General features: G+C 31.2%; 1 protein-coding gene across 1 annotated transcript; it reads left to right on the top strand.

Moving 5' to 3' along the window:
* Positions 1 to 17: 17 nt before the first annotated feature.
* LOC130901573 (autophagy-related protein 2 homolog A) lies at positions 18 to 21,414 on the top strand. The gene is made up of 27 exons (XM_057813046.1): positions 18 to 294; positions 1,818 to 1,986; positions 2,588 to 2,734; positions 2,793 to 2,895; positions 3,565 to 3,934; positions 4,511 to 4,668; positions 5,782 to 5,936; positions 5,985 to 6,140; positions 6,194 to 6,464; positions 7,355 to 7,633; positions 7,979 to 8,200; positions 8,841 to 9,116; positions 9,272 to 9,447; positions 9,608 to 9,913; positions 10,651 to 10,980; positions 11,695 to 11,885; positions 12,346 to 12,533; positions 12,714 to 12,957; positions 13,944 to 14,241; positions 14,654 to 15,243; positions 15,981 to 16,148; positions 16,737 to 16,902; positions 18,012 to 18,231; positions 18,639 to 18,913; positions 19,704 to 19,858; positions 19,933 to 20,076; positions 20,800 to 21,414. The coding sequence occupies exons 1-27, from the start codon at positions 124 to 126 to the stop codon at positions 21,046 to 21,048; spliced, it is 6,177 nt and encodes a 2,058-aa protein (XP_057669029.1). The 5' UTR covers positions 18 to 123; the 3' UTR covers positions 21,049 to 21,414.
* Positions 21,415 to 22,112: the final 698 nt, after the last annotated feature.

Raw genomic sequence — 22,112 nt, 5'->3', positions numbered from 1 at the left:
TGCGCATGAACGGAAACAGCTGATTCCTGTTTAGTCAAAATATTTTGCTCATTCTGAAATGTCAGTCTGTATGTACAACAAAGAGTGATTAGAGTTGTATCCCATGTATATTTCTCAAGTAAAATGTCGTGGTATCAAAATATATTACCGGAGAGTATAAAAAAAAATGTGTGTGCGTATTTGCTTCAAAGATACCTCGGACAGTTCTTTGAAGAAAAATTAACACGAGATCAACTGAATATTGACCTATACAATGGCACTGGAACTGTAGAAAATATCAGCCTTGATGTTCAGGTAATAAATGCTAAAGACGCAATACAATTTTTCGTATCTATTTTTAAAATATTACAATATTCACATTACATTTATTAGTTGATAATTGATATTTTTTGATATTACAAAAAGTATATTTATTTGTTTACATTATAATCTTTGCATCATATATTAGTTGCACATTTGAAAACATGTGGAAATTTTTATTGTGAATAACCTACAAATCATATACTTTTATCTGTTGTTTATATCTTCAATCATTAAGCCTAAAATGTTCTATGCTGATTAAATGAAATTGAAGATTGCAGCTGTAAAGTAAATTCATTTAATTAGTTGTAAAGTAGGTAAACCAATTTCAATATTATTTTTTTAAGCTTAAAAATTTTCTCTAATACTCTATTTAATTGAATTATCTTCTCTCGGGGTTTGAAACTTACAAAGCCATTATTTTGGTAAGGGTTTATACTAATTATATTTTATCCCATTGTGGCTTGTTAATATTTTTATACTCTATGGTCCTAGTTTACTCAAATAAATTTAGTATTTAATTAAAATAGTGCAAATATTATTAAGAAGTCCAGTACAATAAAAACCAAAAATAGCAAGTATCCATGATAAAAACTTATAAATAAATTCTACCTGTTAAAGGTTTTAAGCCAAGTTAAACCATACTTAAAGAAAGAATATAATGAGAAGATTTACTTTCACAGGTAGAAAGATATGAAAACCTTACAAACATAAAATTGGGAAGGGTAATAAATGAAAAGAGAACCATTGTACACTTGTTATAAAGAATTATATTTAAACATGACTTTGGGACAGGTTTTAGTACTCAGATGTTATTGTTTTTTTAGAATAAGAATTTTATGAACATTTTGTGAGCAAATCAATTATTCTGTTATGACAAATATAAGTATAATGTTAGTGTCATTTTTAACAATTTTCACTCCATCTCTATTGCTTTGAAGTTTCATTATTATTGGCCTTCCAATTATCATGAGGTGATTTTATTTTCTTGTATTCTGTAAATAGAGCAAAAAATTACAGTTCATATCAGTTCCTATCAATATGATAGTACAAAGAATTCTCCAATAATATAATTTCTTCTTATTACTTCTTGTTTTTTGTACACTTACCTAGCTAGAAAATTCCTTAATTTAGACATCATCCTCACTTCATATCATGACATTAGTAGTAATTTTTTTTGAGTTTTTCTAAAGAAAATTTTGTAATATGGTACTTAATTAACGTTTAATTAGTACTTAATTTTCTGCTTATTGTTTTTCCATCTGCTCATATTTGCTTTGTTAACTTTAGAACATCATCTAGGGTTCTAAACACTAGCTAAAATATTAACTAGAACATTGTATATTAATGTGAATCATCTATAAAGTTGGTTGATTATGGGTAGGGTGCTGACTGTCAAAGTTATTAATTTTGTTGGTCCAGATGAATTAGAGTGTTTTTCTATTGATTTATAAATATAAATAGTACCAAATATTTAGCATGTGTAGATCCACATTTCAATCATTTTTTTGTTACAGGCACTAAACGAATTAGGGGAACAGCAAAATTGGCCATTGGAATTTGTAGATGGATATATTGAGAGCCTTTTTATCAGTGTCCCGTTTATGTCCATACTAAAAGATTCTAGCTATGTTGAGGTGAAAGGTTTAAAAATTACTGTTCAACCCAAACAGAGAAATGAATCTGGTAAAATAATATTGTTCAATAATTCTAAGCTTAAAACTTCTCAACCATATTTTAAGAATTCTTATCAGAACCTAGTATAAAATTGTCTCTTGTATTTTCTAACTAACTACTAATAATTCGATAGTCTTTAGAGATGCAGCACATAATTAGTACAAACTACTTGAGGGTAGGAACTGAGAGTACTAAAGTTTTATTGAACATAATAAGATAACAGCCGGTAGAGCTGTGTCAGGTTGAAGAGGGTACACCAGAAGGTATTTCCTTCTCTGAGACCTCGTCCTATTACTAGTGGTATGGAAATCTTGTGGTCCAAAAATACCTCAACTAGCTTTTTGTGCTAGCTTCGAACTATCTGTATATCAGAGAGATCGATTTCAATCTTGACGAAAAACTTTATTGACACATGATTGCTATGCATATGATTCATTGGTTTGTCACTGCTTTTGAGCTCCATCAATTTTAGAATACTTAGGTGACCTGTAGATTTCTTGTCTTGATTTATATTGACAAAAAATAATTGTTGTTAGAAGTTAAACTTGTTATAAAACACTTCTCTAATATTAAATTTGTTGTTTATTTTGTTAAGTAAACAATATTCCAGCTACATCAATGTTTGAATCAATGTGGAACTCAATGACAAGTTCGATGCAATTAGCAGAAGAATGTGCAAGGCAAGATGGAGTGAATTCATCAAATCCCATAGAATCCTATGAAGGAATTAAACTTTTTGCTCAAACCATAGATTCGAGTAAGTGTTGGTTAGACAACATTGTTAAAAATCGAATGTAATAATTTATTTCTTCCAGTATTAAGCAGAGTAAAAGTAAAGTTTGTAGATACAGTTCTTCAAATTGAACATGTTCCTAAAAATAGCACAACCGGAGTAGGAGTCTTAATGAATATAGATTTGTAAGTATTTTATTGAAAAAGTTGAAAATATCTACATGGTGAGTCACTTGTATATATTGTATCTAGTTTAGTGATATATTTCAAAATTTTTTGTCAAGTAGCTATAAGAACATCAGGTACAGCTATCAACTGAAATGTTGATTGAAGAATTAAAAAAATATATAATAAAAGTTATATATATATACTATCCAAAACTATTTTTTTCTCAAACCATGCAAGCTCCCTTTACAATATTATGAGTTAATGTTGTTTTATTTCACCATTAATCGATAGCATTCAAAGATACTCCAAACATTCCAGTACGTTAAGTAGAGCCCCCTAGTACATTATTAACCAAATAATTCATAACGACCTAAACATCCCACTAATCAAAGATGTGATAAAAAACTATTAGACAAGATACAAAAACCGATCCATTGACCACAACAAAGAATTAATAAATAATCTATTCAACCAGCTACTAGCAAAGAGAAGATTGAAAAGAATATGGCCAGAATATATCCCACAATAAATACTCTCAGAGTATGGATGGACTCTGTTTAGTGAATTATAGACAATTTACTTATTATTATGTTTATAGAGTAGATTGTAAAAGTGCTGTAAATTAATAAAAAAAAATTCACTATTAATAAATCAGTTTGAAACTATTAACTTCATATTTCATTTTAGAATTGAATATTCAGATGAAGCAGGTAGCGATCCATCTACTGATGAAGCTACAAACCCTACTCAAGACCAAAAGAAAGCATATATGGAAAATACTTTTACTACAAAAATTTTTTCTATAACAGGTGTGACACTATCAACAGTGGAATTCTCAAGTAAAGCTAGAACTTTTAGTAAATCGCTTTTCGTTCAGTCTCAATTCGAAACAGAAAATGATTCTTTAGTTACTGTGATAGAGTCTTCTAATCGTGCTAAAGATTCCTTGATGGATACTGAAAAAGTAAACGTTGAAGATGTTTTTAAAAAAGTCGAGCAATGTGTGGACGATCACCGGCATGTTATAAAATTTGCAAAAATTACTGATAAGCAACAGGTAAGATTAAAAAAATGATTTAGTCTCAATCTTTATGTTTTTCTATTTTGGGGTTGAATTTCTTTTTTAATCCACTTATTGAGACACACGTTTTCAAAAAGGAAACGGAAAACTTTCATTAGAATCAAAATATATTGTGAATGAGATGATATGGTAGTGCCATGGTATGGCGGCTGTGTACAACCAATCTTCTGAATGCAGACAAGAGGAAACGTTCTTACCAGTAGTGTGGCGTTGATCTAGACTAACATTCTCTTTTACAAATAATTAGTTGCTGTTTTATAAAGGAATATAATTTTTGATTTGTATTATTGCACTAACGTAACTCAGACATAGATCCAACTTGTGAATTATCTCACCACTTGAAGTTCCATTCACGAATCAAATTACTTACTTTTATTTTATATTGATGTGACTCTAAACGACCATAAATACCCATTATAGCTTTTATATTCGATAAGATTTAGTATTTAAGGCAGCTTAGGGGCTTTTGATAGTTTGACATTCATTGAATTTTGCATATGAATATTAATATCTGCAGAAATAAGTTTTGTGATATCCGATTAATGTTTTAAGGTAAAAGTCAGATTAAAACAATCTGAAGATACAGAAGGGCCTAAAGTATCTATAGACGTTCTATTTGGTTCTTTTATAATATTCTTATCACCAAGGCAATTCCATGTTCTTATAGAGGTTGTAGATGGTTTATCAAAACCCGATACGGTTGATACAAGGTAAGCTATGTAGTAGATCCGGAAATATGTACATTGATCTCTACAGCTGATAGTACATTATGTTAAACGTTTTTTCATATACAATAAACAATCCTTTTGAAATTAGCAATTTTACAATGTATTCAAACATAAAATAGCATTAAATCTGCAAATTTATGCAAAAGGTTACAAGGTTAGTATTTAGAAATGAATCACTTACACTACCCACAATCACAATTAAAAAAAGTTGATAGTTTTCATCATAATACTTGTAGAAAATAATCAGAGCTTTATATTATTGAATCGTTTTTAAATGCAATAAATCGACCCAAAAGTATAGTTTATAAATAAAACAATATTTCATTAATTTTTGTTATAAGGCAATTAAATGAAATGACATCTTATACAAGATATTTCTAAATTCATGCGACAAAATTCAGAAGGAGATTGCTCGTATGAAATCTTTCCTATAACAAAATTTCCTCAGTCTACCCCTTTCTGAGATATCACCCTTAAAAAGTGATAACTAAAATTGAGTTCTTATTTTTTTATAAAATTTCATCAAAGCTAGAAATTTCCACCTCCGTGTAATGTCATTGTCTATAAAAGGGGAATTAGGAACTAAGTGTGGTTCTAAAATCTCTGTAATATACCTACAAGCAATTAATGATCCTTTGTCCAACAATACTCATTCTGTGTGAGCCCTTAAAGAAAGGCCACCACTTCAAAATTTGTTGTTCTATGTTGCAAGGAAAATCTCTTCCATAAACTGGTATTCTCCTATCTGAAGTATATAAACAGAATCTGGACTCATTCGTGAAAAGTACATACTCAAATATGCAACATTCCAGTCTGCATATTCTCATACGAATCTTATTATAGCTGCTTTGCTGGTCAGTTGAAGAGCAGTGGTCTAATTCCAACATTTATCACATTTTGTGAAATTACCCTTACCGTTACATGTCTTCTTCTTCTCTACTGGTCTCTACTGTCATATCCTCCAGTCTCTTAATATATCTCAATGTAAATGACCTTGTAACATAATAATAAAAGGTATTAATGGAACTGTTGATTTTGTTTTATTCAAGTATTTGGTTTTCTAAATTTTCATTGTTTATTATATTATTTTTCTAGTAACGTCGTTCCAAGAAGAAAATGTGAAGCTAAACCGATGACATCGTGGGACTACAAAAGAGTAGAGCAAGAACTGCAACATCAATTACAGACTTTATCGGATGAACAGATAGCGGGTCTAAAAGCGGCACAGGGATGGTCATCGGGAGCCTTAGGTACACATTTTATTTATAAGTTCTCTTAATTAAATTCCATTTTTTTAGATGAGAGTACGGAAGAAACCTTTCTACCAATGAAAAGTAACGTAAGTGGAATATTTGAAAGTACAATGTCTGGTCTTGGTAGCAGTATGGAATCGAGCGTTAATTCTAGTATAATAAGTTCTGTTACAGATCAAACTACTAGAACTAGACGGCGATGTAAATTAATTAAATATATTGAAGTAATAAATTTCTAACGGATCATCTTTCAGATAATAACATTGATTCTGATCCAACTGCTGAAATATCAAGTTTCAGAATAAGAATTGATGCAGTGGCTACTGTTCTATTATTAGAAGATATATTATTTCAACCTGTAGAAAATGATATAATTTTAGCTCCGACGAGTGTAGAAAGAATGCAACAAATTGTCGATGATTTTTTTGGTAAATTGCAAGAGTTTTCTTTTACAAATTTCGAAATTAAAGAATTCGATCGTGGTAGAGAACTTTTGGATAAAGCTTGTTGTTCAAATAATATAAAGTAAGTGAAATATTGAACATTAAGAGTATATATTGGTACTGAAACTAATTTTCATATTACAACCAAACTTCCCTCTTTTCAGATCAAAACAATCTGCAGATTTCCTTCAGACATGTTAATTAAAAATATTAATTAATTGATAATGACTGGAGGACTGAAAATATTGTTTTTGTAAAAACCTAAGTCAAAAATTATTCATATGAAGAAAACACGTTATTTATTACAATGAAACAAAAATAAATAACATTAATTATATAAAACGATTTCTGACGTTTTGATTAAACTTTAATTCGCAAAATTAATAACTGAAAGTGGAAAATCACTTTTCAAAAAATTTATTTATTACATTTACACTTAGAAAATTCGTTTAATTATGTGACAACTAACTAACTCCTGACATGTTATCCATAACATGGAACAGTAAAAATAATTTTACTCTGGATTTTTTCCAAATATGATTTGTGGTTATTTGTAGTTAATATCATGTATTGATTTACTGTTTAATTATGCGACGCTAACTTTATCTTATTACTACATAGGTTAAAATATCTGGGGCTAAATCTGATTATATAATGTTTGTTGATGACACTGTTTTATTGTATTCCGGTATGAATGAATGAAAGTGAAATTGGAAATACATTAATAGTGGTCTTATTCCCTATTATGATTGACTATGTAATAATAAACTTGGTGTAAATGATGAGAAAACAGTGTATATGGTAAGAGACAGTGTAACCCCACTATTAACTGAACTGAACTGAACAACTCAATACTTAAAAAGAGTACAGGAATACAGACATCTAGATTCAATCAATAGTGCCAGAATATATGGCTATGATAAATTATTTCAAAGTTCAAGTGAGTAATTAATGTTGTAAAAAAAATTTCAGGTTGTTTGCTGCTCCTTTTCAAATAGATGGCGCCGAAAAAACTACTAGTTCAGCATTTTCTATATCTGGAGAGTTGTCATTTATGAAAGTAGAACTGTACGAATGCTTATATAATACATCAAACAACTCTGCGGAATATATCCAATTAATTTCATTCAAAGAACGTGTTTTGCCCAAATCCTCAAATTCGGGGTCAATGCCGAATTTAAAAATGTCCTTTAAACGCGTAGAAAAATTAAAAAATGGTACTAGAAGGGGCGGCCCCAAATCAGACATAACGTAAGTATTTTAAATTACTATATAATGGACTTAGCATTTGAAAAGGTATATAGAATAGAGAAGAAGATTCTGCAATGCTCTGACAGAAGGCAGTGGAAGAAGTCAGTACAAGAGAACACATAACAACATTGACACCTGAACAAATAAAAGGAAAAGCCAAGAAGAGTTTGTATAATACATCTGAACGATATGCTAACGAATTATTTTTAATAAAAAATTTTTCAAAATCTGCAACGACTAATCAATTTTAATTTGCAGTTATTGTTTTTTGCTTGTTTTCCTATTTATTTATTTTTTGTTTATTATATTAGAAGTATTTGCAGTTGGATTTTACTTCAATTTTAGGCTGTCATTGGAAAAATTAGATTTGGAACTGGATATTACCATCATAGATAGAATAAGTGCATTAATAAATTCTCCAAATATTTGCGCCCCTGACATTTCAATGTGTAATCCATGGAAAACGCCTGAAAAATTACATGATAATATGCAAACTTTATTTCCGAACACTTTGCAATCTAAGATAGACTGGAAAATTTTGTGTCCGTTCATAAATGCAAAATTGAGGTTAGTATTCAGTGTGGTTTGTTTTCCTATTTAAAAAATAAAATAGAATTATGACTTGAGTATTATTTATGTACCGGGTAGGCAACTAAGAACGGTCGTAGGTCATATCTCAGGAATGGATTATATTTTAGCTTCAGTAAAAAAGAATTATAACTATAGTGACCCCGAAAAACACGAGGAAATTATTTTCAGATCCTCCACTAGAGGACGTATTTCATAAAATTAGAAATTTTTTCAAAATTTTCATTTATATATGATAATAGAGTTCTGTGCATTTTTGATTAACAGTTTAATTAGCAACCTTAATGCTAGGGGACGTTTTGAACACACTGTTTACACTACCACTAAACCAACAATGCGTTTTGCGATGAGCGTTTTGATAATCAAAGACATCTTCGGTCTCTGAAGATGATAACTTGGTTAGCAAAACGCGTGTCTGACAGTGTAATTATGAGTGTTGGTGTAGTGATAGTGTAAACAATATGTTCAGTATGAATATCACCAACGGTTCTAAAAATTACTTAGCTACAGGACGAAGATTTTGGAACGGAAATGTTCATTGATTAAAACTTTTTTTTCTTAATATTGAATAACCAAAAACACAGAATTATAATCCCTTTCAATTGTAATAAATTTATAGGTTCCCAGTACCAGACTTCCGTCCATCCTATGATATCAACAGAATTCCTTGGTGGAATAGAAGCGTTAGGAATGACTATTTGTCTTTAATTTTTGCCGATGTTGTGGTACAATCGAGCGTCGCGACTGATCATAATTTTCAAGAATTTACATTGCAATCTAAATCTTTGGACATATTATATTATGAAAACGAAAATGTTATTCCCTTGCCTGTAGGCAAAGCGGAATTCATTAACAAAGATGGATATTCCATGGAAGATGTACGGTCCCAAATTAGGTAACACAAATTAATTTCATATCATTTAAAAAATTGTAATCAAATGAGTAGTTTTAATTTTGAAATTGGAAAATTCAATACAGTATTTTTATCTAACTACTAGTCTACCAATAATATCATTTTTTTCTTTTCATTAATATAAACTTTTTATTTAGGTTAACTCTTAAATTGTTTCCCAAGAACGAACAGGATAACGTAGAACCTAAACAAAATATTATGACTGCTTCTTGTTACGGTGCTTTCGAAAATCATATTAAAGAAGTACCAGGACCTTTTTGCGCCAAAAAAGTGGTACATCAAAGCGATACCCCACATTCCAAACATCCAAATGGTAAGTTCATTTAAGACATTTCTCGTATTGCTCGAATCGATCATAATATATCGTCTGATGCTGATGGAGGACAACCCTATCCAAGGGATTATCCACCCAAGTGAAAGCTCAACGTTAAATATGTCTCATAATTACATTGTACATCACTTGAATTTTTCAGATGATAACGACGAAATAATACTACCAGGTGACAAACACGAACTAGAACAATTCATAGAATCGACTATAGAATCTGCTAAATTTCACATTGACGTATATATTCCTCAAATTTCTGCCCAATTGAAGTCAAAACATATCTACGAATTATTGTACAACAGAATAAATAACGATTTGTTGCTATGGACTCCAAGTGCTCCTAAAGTGAAATCACAACCAACGAATTTAACTTATTCTTGTTATGGCGAAAAAGAAATAATTGTTGATGGTCAGGATACATTTAGATTGTGTAAAGGTGTTCTAGAGTATGGTAAGCTTTTGTTTACGTGAAGTAAATTTTAATTTGATGGGTTCAAGTGAATTATAATAAACATAAGATGCTACACAACGACGAATGTAGTACAACTCTTTACAATTAGTCTATAAAGGGTTTTTTGGAAACTAAGATCGGGTTGTCTGGATCACGTTCATTCTAATCATATGATAGGATTCTTTCAAACCTTGTACATCGGTGGGTAAATGTGATCAGCTCACGGGTCGTATTACAATATCGTCAAGGTGATTCTGAAGAGAAATAAGCTATATTGTACCTTACTTTTAGTAATAAAATCTATATGTTCAAAAAAACAACCCTCGAATATTCGCCATTTTGCTGAAACTTCTAGAGGGTTTGTGATGGATTGCCATGGCTATTTTTTATTTCTGAAAGATTCTGGTGAGTTCCTTTCATCTCCTTTATTATTAGGTACATTTATCTGCATTTCTTTAGACACTTGATTTGATTCTATAAAATATTTCTGTTTTCATTCTTGGACTTTTGAAAAATTCTTTGTTTCTGTGAAAAACCCTATAACAGAAACTTTAATATTTTCTTTATGTCCCGTTACGTACACAATCTTGATTTTTTTTCTGTATATTATAAATTGAGTGGTGGATAATATTATGTTCTTATAATTTTATTTAAACAGTGTTATTTGAATTTTTTGCAATAATAGCTGTCTCTGATAAGTTTATATGAACAAATATTAATTTTGATATCAATTTTAGAAAGCGAAAGTGACAGTGAAGAATCAGAAGAGAATATATTTTTTTCAATTTATGACAATAAACTGCGCCAGTCAATGAAACAGATGCAGGTTCAAGAACCAATCATCAAATCACAAAGTGATTTTGTTCTAAGTATCCAAATAGGACGGGGAATCTTAGAAATGCATCCTCCAGTTCGAGATTCGGGCAATAATGTCATACCAGGACAGCAAGGCGAATTTCTGTTGAGCTTAGAAGATGCTAACGTATTCGTAGTTAGTGGTTATAAAGGAGATGATACCTTAGGATTTGTATGTGTTCAACTACAGAATGCAAAGTTATATCATTGCGGTAATTAATATTTTTTTCTTAATGTTATATTGTGCACCATCCTACAGTAAGTTCGGATCTTTTTTTTTTTCAATTTGACACAATATACTGCATCGATAGCTCTAGCCCAAACCTGGTAGTCTGGTAACTAATAAAGAGCGGGACTAGGCCACCATAGGGTGCAACTAACACATAGTCAAAATTTTATGCTTCTGTTGCTTTATTACAAGCATGGTAGGGCGAGGAGTTTTTTTGTATGTATAATCACCATATGCGCCCTGATATCAGCATGACATAAATTCATTATTTCTTGAAAACGCCGGAAATACCCATGTTTAACTAGGATAGATGTGGTTAAGTCTTACAACTACTGACTACAGCAATGTTTTAGAACAGCATATGCTGGTACCAAATACACCTATTGTGGCAGAGTATTTTTATCAATAAATGATTATGTAGGCCAATATGGGGCTAGTGTGAAAAAAAAAATTTATCCAGGAAGTGCATTAGTTTGACCTTTAAGAAGTCCTGATCTTAACCCATTGCACACTTTTGAAAAGAATTTAAATTTGGATGTACCCTGTATTTTTATTATCCAAATTTGACACTCTTGAAAATATATTCAGGCCATTTCAAACAAATCTTTTCGTTTACGTCAGTTTTAAAAAAAAACGTTATTTTTTAATTTTAATTTTAATTTTAATTATTTTTTAATTTTCAATGCATTACTTCTAGATATGATGTCCATACCCTCTCAAATGCAGCCTCTAAAAGAATATGGTGCCCCCGTAGGTAAACATTTATGTCCAACAATTTACAAATCTGAGCGAGGCATGTTGGTCACTTCAAAAAATAGAGGTGGGCAAAGAGAAATGTTTACAGTCTCGGTTAGAATTCAAGCTGGCCATGAAACACATCACCTCAAGGTATGACAAAATTTCTAATGTTTTCAACATGTTTCACCTGTGATATTATTTTGTTACTGTGTCAACAGTAACTTATAATTTTAGTGAAATCTTATTTAATATATATTTTTCATATAAAGTTAACTAGTTCTTCAAAAGTGACAATTTCGAGAAAAAAAAAATATTGAAACGATTTTATACGTGAATAACAAAAACTGATACCAATACCAATAAAATGCACTAAAGATTTGGTTTCAGTCTCTTTTTCAAGTCATCTCTAAATGCCTTTTAGATTTTTTTTTATATTCTACATATTTTTGGAATCTAATCCTCAGTTGCCTAAACTAATTCTTTTATTTGTTTCGCGAGATATACTCTTAAGGGAACAACAAAAGGGTTTGATGGAATGGTACTTCACAATTACATTTTTTTCTTACACGGAAAAATGCTTTGTGATAATATGATTTTATCTTCATTTCAGACCATTCGAGTGGCTCTTGGTTTAAACAAAAGTACATTGAAGCATCGCATGTGTGCAGAACCAAACACTTGGATCTCACAGCTATTGGATTTTTTTAATGTACAAGATTATCCGATAGCCAACTATCATGCCAAAGAAGTTGTAACGGAATTACATCTTAATGTATGGGATTGTGCCATAGATTACAGGTATTTTGTAACTTTGCAACTAAATTTTCGTTAATTTTACATATAAATGTATGTGGCCAAAGTTCCGCGAGAAAACACATTTCTCATAATATGAGCAAAATATTTTAGAAATTAGGTTAACCTCAGCAGGCGTAGAAAAAACATTTTCCAAGATTGTATATTAATAGATGTATGTTTCAGACCACTGAACTTAGCAACAAGAGCGGCATTCACAATTGGAAACTTCAGTATGTCTTCTCACTTTGCAGCTCAATCAAATTCGTCCACTTTGAGATTCATTTTTGAAGAATGCGAGTTATTTTTAAGCGAGAAAGCACCATCAAAAAATGGCAAAATATCTGTAGCTCCCGTTGATCTGGTTAAAGATTACGTCAATGTTATTGAACTAGGTTTATTTGAGCTTAGTTTGAAAACAACAGATAAAGTAAGAAATCTTTAAATATCAATTTTTTTATAGGGATCAATAATCTGTGGCTTATAGATTCTATGATATTACATCTAAATCAAGAATCTTCATAAACTAAACTAATTAGATTGGATTCAATTGATTCTTACTTTTAAAATGGCGCTCGCAAGATTTTATTTATTTATTTATATTACCAAACATTCTGTATTGATGATCAAAGTAAAATAAAGTATCTCTGTGGAGTCCTTTAATCAATTTTTTTCTTTTCGTTTAACAATTCCTATCATTCTTAAAATCTCCTCCACTTCTTTTAGTCAACTAGATATTGGTCTTTCTTGTCTCATTCTAGCTCCTGGCTCTCACTTTTACGATGTTAAAATTTTCACGGAAAATTTGCTGCAAACATTCTCTGTCAATTCCTATAGATTCAGCATTCGCACGATTACTTAGCCGACGGTTAAATCGAATAAAATTTCCAACTTTTTCGATATTTTCATCTGTTTTTGACGTTGAAGAGCAATTTGAACGTTAATCGTCTTCAACACCTCGGTCATCTTGTAAATACTAAACCACTCAAAAACGCGTGGACGCCACAACAAGTTTAATGCCGAATTCCACAACAATCCCTTGTTCTATTTTTACTTCGATCATTTTCATGGCAAACTAAAAAACAGCCTCTATACAAACAAAGACAACGGCTACACTGGTTTGTCTACACACAGATATCGCATTCAACTTTTTCTGTAGCAGCGCTAGTCTCGTTACTTAACAGCCAAGCCACGTATATTAAATTGTTTTAAGCACAATATAGACTGATTTTGTTATAATAGTAGAGTTTTGATTATAAACAATAAAAAATCGTGTATCAACTTTTACAAAATATTTTAGCAGTCTTTGAAAACTGTAATAAGTATGAAAAGTAATTCATTAGTTGCCAACTGTTACTTTTAATCACCCAACCATTTTTTGCAAATCCATTTTATTTGAAATATTCATAATTTTAGAAAGATAGAGCTCATCCTCACATAGACCTTCGAGTGTCTAACAACATTCTAAAAATCAATACATGCGCCGATAGTGGTCGTATGTTGATGTTATTGATCATTTATTTTGCAAACGATGGAGATTTAGTGCAACCGTCCTCAACGAATTCGGCACCTCCATTTTCTAGTCCCAGACATCGCGTGGAAACAGAATTAGTTTCGGTCGAACCGCAGATTAGTAATTTGTCAAAAAGTCAACATGAACATGTTAATTCTTTACTGGGAGAGGCTATGAAGGAAAAGGATGTACCGAAAGAAGGTAAGTGAATCCACAACAGTGCAAATTTATTATTAAATTCAACAAATCCGTAAATATGTCGACATTCGCTCTATTTTTTGAAAGACTATCCAATTTTGTGTCAAATTCTTCAACTTATGCTGGAAGATCCATCTAGGATTCTAATTATAAAATTGATTAAACCTTGGAACACTAGAATTTTTTATTATTTAGTTTTAGACAATAGTATACAGGATTATTGTTATACATACTATCAGCTCTTAGAAATTAGTATAATTATTGACCAACTTCTATTAATTGAACAGTTTTAAAATTGACGATATTAGTATACTATTACTTTTAATTTTTTCCATCTCTAGTTGGTCACAAATTTGCATTTATGTCTAATATCATGTTGATGTTAATACATCTGAATACTAATTTTATTTTTTAGATAAAAAGATCTCGGCTTTTGGCATAGATCCCGAAGTATTTTATTTCCCTGGCGAAAAACACATGGCTCAGCAAGATACCATTTCACAATTGCCACCCCAAGTGAAATATGAATTAGGCGATGTCACTTATAATTCTAATAGGAGTAGCGATACTGATGACGAATTTTGTTTCATAGGAAAAGATTCCGGACTTGGACATTGCCCACAAATTCCTGACGTTCTTTGGCAGGACAATGATCCTTTACGAGTCGTAGAATATCATTACGTTACCCCTGATGGCAAAACAGATCACTTGAAAGCACCTAAGTCATTTCCTGTTCCTATCGCCCAATACACTCTTTGTGATATGACAATTGTATGGAATATATATGGCGGAAATGATTTTCATATATCCGAGGGTGAAAATAAGAAAGTGAATGTACAATTTTCCGAAACTCGGCTCAATGACAGCGTTAGTTTTTCGAGGACTAAGCAAGATGAGGTACTCATTAAAAGTAAAGTGCATAAAAAGAAGGCTAATATGAATTGGATACTCAAAGGAGGTGTTAATAGAAACCATGACGTTCATATGGAATTTCATTTAAATAAGGTAAATTATTTTTAATGAATTCATTCCATATTTTACTAACGTTTTTGTAAAAAACTAAATATAATTAATACCCAGTCCCAAAACGTTTTTTCCATATGATTCAAAATCATAATTTTTAAATCAAACGTCTCCAAGTGCCATCGGTCTGGCCACGTAGCTAAATTTTCCGATGGACGCTGGGAATATAGAATTTTGGAGTGGAGATCTCGTCAAGACGCATAGTAGGAGACGCCGACCATCGAAATGATCTAACGATAATTAGAAAATGCAATAAACTGGTAGATGCAGTACAGAATCTACTCAAATGGATTCAATTAGGGGAGACTTATGTCCAGCAGTAGATTCAGATGAGCTGAATGATGAAGATCCATTACTATTAGTTGCCTTTAAGATCGGTCAATCGTCATTATTGCATGTCATCGTGAATCGTTGATGTTCACAACATCGGCGATATATAACCAAAATGCTAGTCCGAAACAAGCGTTACATAAAATTAGAAAAGCAGTGCATGTCTAGCGATTTTATATATATGGCTGGAAAAAGCAGAATTCACGGGAACTAAAGGCAATTTGTCTAAAACTAGAGCTTTAGTTGAGTTCTATATAGGGTGGTTGAAAATCTTGCAAACCAAATGAGGAAATATCAAAAATTATAACAACATATGAAACTGTTTCTTATTTTATATCAGCATAACATAATCGTGTCTCGGACTTACTCTAATTATAATTATGTTTTAGATTAGGTTTCAACATGAAGTTTATCCCGAAACAACGGTGCAAGCCTCCCGGCAAGTACTTTTAATATCTGATGTGGAAATCGTGGATAGATTGGAATCGAGCCAGTTTAATAAATTTTTATATCAATATACTAGCCAGAGTAGACCAAAGCAGTCACAGGCGCATATGGTAAGAACAAATATACCCTGTTCTTTATTGAATACTCTGATTCATGTTAATTTTTAAAAATTACCGTTTCCAATTTCCCACAAGAATTCAATTATAATCAGTCCAATAATTAATTGATTTCGAGACCAGTGAATGAAATTTGATTTTTAAAATAATTTCGTTATATTGTCGAAATTTCTATTTATTTTTTCTAAAATGTTTTCATATCATCAATCTAGTTTGACCACTATAAATAAAACTGATTCAATGCGTAGTCACATTGATTTTTTTGTAGAAGTTTATTCATATAAATGGACCAAAGCACCAAGTTGAAATTTTGTTTAAAGCTTATCGAGACCGCACTCTATTTACTATGTGCGGCCGAGAACTCTCATGGAGTGCACTACTGAAATATTGAACTGATTATTTCGGAACAGCAAATCTCCACATTTAAATTTAAAATTTTTTAATAACAAACTATTGTAATTCTTATACCAACACTTAAACTGTCTGGTCCTTTGAGTTGGATATAAACCAAAGACATATGGAAGGTTCGAGGGATCAGGCAATATGAGTAACACCAACAAATCCAGATATTTTATTCTTTAGGTTATGATAAAAGCATTACATATTAGACCAGATCCGAAACTACCAACACAAGAATGCTGTCTAAAAATATCAATGTTACCTCTTAGGCTCAATATTGATCAAGATTCGTTATTGTTTCTCATACATTTTTTTAGTGATCTTGGTAATGACAGTTCAGCAAAATCAGGTAAGTTGAAACAAATTTGTTAATTATTTCTCATTGGTACAGTATTCAAAAGTCATGTTCTGATAATTATTTTTCAAAGGTACAATTTTCTAATTTATTTTCATTTCAATTTTATGTCACCTGCAGTTAATAATAAATATCCAATTTATGATACGTAGATTTTAGGACTTAAAATCTTAATCAGTCCAATATGCTCAAGGCCTAACCTTTTTTACGAATTTCTTAACAATTTCTTATGATTCAGTAATTTTTATTTGAAAAAAAAGTATTTTCAAGTTGTTTAATGTGGCGATTGAAAATGTTAATGTTAATTTAGCTTTGCCAATAGAGGATTCTAGTCAGAGATTAATACTTTTATAAAAAATCATACCAAACTATTCCAAAATCTCCAGGGTCACATATTTGGGACAGTCTTTCCTTCTCTGGAGACTTTACTATCAATGCTCGAGGTGAAATTTCAGTTGGTGTTGTAAAAAACCTCGTGGTATCTTCTTTTTCTTTAACCGGCGCTACGATCCTTTGAAAACCAGTGCCTTCTCAACAATCGTCGGCCAATATTTTCTGTCTTGAGCATGATACCTCCAACGTCCAACCCCTAGATGGATCAGGTCCGCTTCGACGTTCTCCAACCAGCGAAGACGCGGTCTACAGAAAGTCCATACATGGCTCTGTACTTGTATCAATCAGAAGGCATCCTCTGCACGTGTTCAAGCTACCTCAGACGCGCGCCCCGGATGAACGTTACCAAATTTCGCTCGCCATACATCTGTCTTATCTCAGCATTCTTCCGGATCCTCTACGCACCGTTATCGTAAACAGGGTCAAAAAGTTATCGTGTTTAGAGACTGAAAATAAACAGTTTAACTACTTACACTGTTGGTGTAGTGGTAGTGTAAACAGTGTGCTTTAGTACGAATATCACCAACGGTTCAAAAAATTTCAACTTAATGGTAATGTTCCTCATATCCAAAAATTCAAGTGGAAACCACTGGAACGAATTTTTAAAAAAATCGAATTTAAAATTAAAATCTTTGAAACCTCTAATATACAGTTTAAGAGTCATTCATTAATCATCTCTTATATTCACATGTACATACTCTGCATTGTAGATGATCAAGGTAATCGTTCAAAACATAATACTCCCACTCATCAACCCCCAATCATGACTGTTAGTATAGAAAATGGAGATATTTTTAAGAAAAAAGCCATGAAAGCAGTCGATGAAAATTTGATTATGCTAATGGAGGAGAGTAGACACCAGTTCGATTTTGATAGTGTGTCAACAGATTCCACTACGAGTTCTTCAGACGGATCTCCGGTATTCTTTAGGTAAAATAATTCTAATACTACTATTGAAAAATTTGGTTTCATCCAGAGAAATATCTCTCATATGTCGTGTACGGAATAAGTGTCATAACGCATATCACATACAATTTTACCAAGTGTATCCACATAGTTCCAATTGCATCTGTTTCAAATTTTAAAAGATTCATCCACTCACAAGTTTTCAAATATACCATATATATGTATATTTGGTCATATAATTACTTTTATATATCTAAATTATTGACCTAAGTTGCATATTATAGACCTGTTGTGTCAATAGAAAGAGATATTACTAATACATATTATCATCAAAAGTGCATGTTATTATGTTATATTATTATTAAATATGGTACTAAAAATTTGAATTTACCTCATCTAATAATAAAAATTTCTAAGCGAATTCTTTTTAGAAAACTTAAATTTAGCCTGGAAGTGCCAATACGACTCGATTATCATGGGAAACGTTTAGATATGACGCACGGTTCTATTCCTGGACTATTGATGGGTCTCGGACAATTGAATTGCTCTGAATTGAGATTGAAAAAAATAACATATAGACATGGATTACTAGGAGTTGACAAACTTATGGCATTTTTAATTCAAGAATGGCTAAGTGACATCCGAAAAAATCAATTGCCTAGTTTGCTGGGTGGAGTAGGTCCGATGCATACACTTGTTCAACTGTGTAAGTACATCAATAAAAAAAAATATCAAGGTTTCCAATAAAGTCCAAAATAACTAATTATTGAATAATTATGACTCATTGAAGCTCTAAAAGTATTTTAATTGATATTTAGTCTGTTGTCTAGAGCACGGATTAATTTGATTTGGAGTTGAGGTCTGAAAAGAGTTGTGGAATATTAGTAAATTGATTTCCTTTACAAAGAAACTATTTTGAAAAGCCACAAGTACAGGCATATAAAGAATGCTTACTAAACCTAGTGCAGAAGTGAACTTGACTGAAACCTGTATTGTTTTATACTACCTTGAAAGAAGTACTTGGTCATTGTGATAGTACAGAAGTAATTGCAATGGAACCGAGTTAGAACAAGCAAAACTATAGTTCAAAAATTTAAAGTTCATTTATTTATCAATAGCATTGGACGAAATATGTCAGGTAATGTCAGTAGACGTGGGAGCCCACATATATAACAAAACTTGTGGCACATATGTCATTTGTATCTGCACAAAATCATTCACTTTAAAACTCAAAAGTGAACTAAATAAGAAAATAAATGAACCTCTACAAAAAAAATTTCTTATAATATAATATAAAATTTACTACCTGTGAACAAAAATGGATGTAAAGATCAGTTGGTTGCTTTTACCTTGAATACCGCACAAACCTAATTATACTGAATGATAATTACAAAGAAAAAAAATTATATAACAACCCAAAAAATCAGTTTATTGCTAAAGAGTGTAATTACAGCTCTATTTTTTCCTTAATTCATTTTTATTTTTTATTTTTCTAGTCCAAGGAGTACGAGATTTGTTTTGGTTACCTATTGAACAATATCAAAAAGATGGTAGGATCGTTAGAGGTCTCCAAAAAGGTGCTAATAGTTTTACTACATGTACAGCTATGGCTGCTTTGGAACTTACTTCTAGATTAATACATTTGATACAGGTAGATCTATTTAAAGTTCATCAATTTTGCTTTCTTCGAATGATATATTATGATTATTATTATTCATTTTTCAGATTACTGCCGAAACAGCATATGATATGTTGTCACCTGGTCCCAGTGTAAGAATGGTAGCTAAATCTAAAGGAAAGAGAAAGAGATATCATCAACCACAAGATATTCGAGAAGGGATGACAAATGCTTTTATGTTAATGAAAGAGGTAGTAATATTTTTGGTGTTATTTCTGATTCACATAAAAGATATAAAAAACAATTGACTATTATATTGTAAAATACTTATGTTCATCTTTATAATTACTATCCCTATTTAAGCCTCTTTGGATCAAGTACCGATACATACTTAACACCTCTCACAATTTACAATGAACAAGAACTATTAATTGTTTCAACACAAGTCTTAAGCATGAAGTATAACATGTTCGTTCAGCTCGTCATCAATGACCATGATAAACGTTCACTACGTTCTTTACTGAGCACTGGGTAGTCACCAGCCATTTGAACTGTTTAATCCCTCTCCTCCATGTGCACGAATCAACATCGAACTCAAAACGGCGTTATATCGTTCCGCTTGATCCACAGTGACTGCTGTGTATGTGCAGAACTACAACTGCAGCGCTGCCACGGAAAATAATGCAAATTAAATTTACTTTGTGAATCTACCTTTTTGAATACGGTTCAATAGGGTTTGGAAAAATATTCTTCTTTCGATCTAGTTTTTCTCTATAAATTGACTTTTTGAAAATGCCCAGTAATTTGAATGTAATTTTTTCTTTTAGTAAAAGTAACCAAATTAACTCGATTCTACTGTTTTTTGTCTATAATATTTAGTAGGTTGTCATTTTACGCTTGAACATTTAGCGTGGAATGATTTTTTATGCCATTTTCCTAATTGATGATTTTATTTAATTTTATGATTTTTAAAGGGTATTGGTGAGACAGCTGGCACTATAGTTCAAGTAGCAGCACACGAAAAAGAACAAAAGGGCTACAGCGGAGCTGTAGGCGGTGTTTTGCGTCAGATTCCTCCGACTATTTTGAAACCAATTATAATAGCGTCGGAGGCTACGAGCAACGTTCTAGGTGGTATGCGCAGTCAATTAGTGCCGGATGCAAGACGCGAAGCTAACCAAAAATGGCGAAGTGACGATAATACGCAATGTGATAATAATTAAAGACTGTGATTGAAATGATCTTCTTTAATAAAATTATTTTTAAGTAATCTAAATTTTGTGTTTAGGTTAACTATAGGTTCATTTTTATAGGATTGATATAAAATGCTTATGATCGAGTATTTTTATGTATACCTATTAAAATTATGTGACAATATTTAATATTATTTTCAAATGGATGTTCATTTAAATATTTTGCTAATGATATTCATTAAGGCATGTTGATTGTGTAAATAAAATATGTTTTTATTTTAAGGTGTCTGTGTTTTAAATAATATACTTTTAAGTCGATAAAATTTTTTATCATAGATCTACACGTTTTATACAATTATTGATAATTGAATAAAATATGAAACTAATTCGTTTAAATTTATTTTGTAACAAATATAGTTGGAGACTTCCACCACTTTTTTGGATAGCAAACTAGTAAAGTAAGTAGACATAAAGTGTATAGAAAAAAACATTACAAACAAAGAAATTAAGTCGATATGAATATCATAAATGTTAATATTTCCACAATAATCTCTCTGAAAGTTGAATTATGAGACCCTGGGCGAAAAAAATTTCCGTAAAAAATTCAAAATCATCAAATACCATTTTTACACAAACGGCTAAATGTGGTCTATCAACTATATCACTTAATTCATCAAATTGTAAGAAAAAATAACTACAACGATCAAAGTTTAGTTTTAAGCTAAGAATTTATATCAGAGCTCATGTTTTCAACTCTTTGTATCGTATTAGCGGAAAGCTGACCACATTCCATTTTAGACATATTATAAGTTTTGTTTTTAAAGGTATCAAATATTGTATCTGCAGCTTCTAAAACAGTAACTTTAATCAACTCACCATATTCGTACGATTTCCGATGTTGGGCGATGGCTACCTTGCTCTTGTCCCGTGTCTTAAAAAAAGTATATTGTTGAGATTTCAACTACATTTCTTTTTTTAGTATTGAATTCAGCGGATAGTCCTTTTCCACTGTAAATGATCTTGAAATGGCGCTCGACGTTTCTTTTATTTCCAAGTGAGATACTCATTTTAAACAGCAAACATACACATTTATC

This window comes from Diorhabda carinulata, chromosome X (assembly GCF_026250575.1).
Source record: "Diorhabda carinulata isolate Delta chromosome X, icDioCari1.1, whole genome shotgun sequence".
Taxonomy (NCBI): domain Eukaryota; kingdom Metazoa; phylum Arthropoda; class Insecta; order Coleoptera; family Chrysomelidae; genus Diorhabda; species Diorhabda carinulata.
Note: the sequence above shows the minus strand (reverse complement) of the source record. Positions and strands in the feature narration are given on the sequence as shown.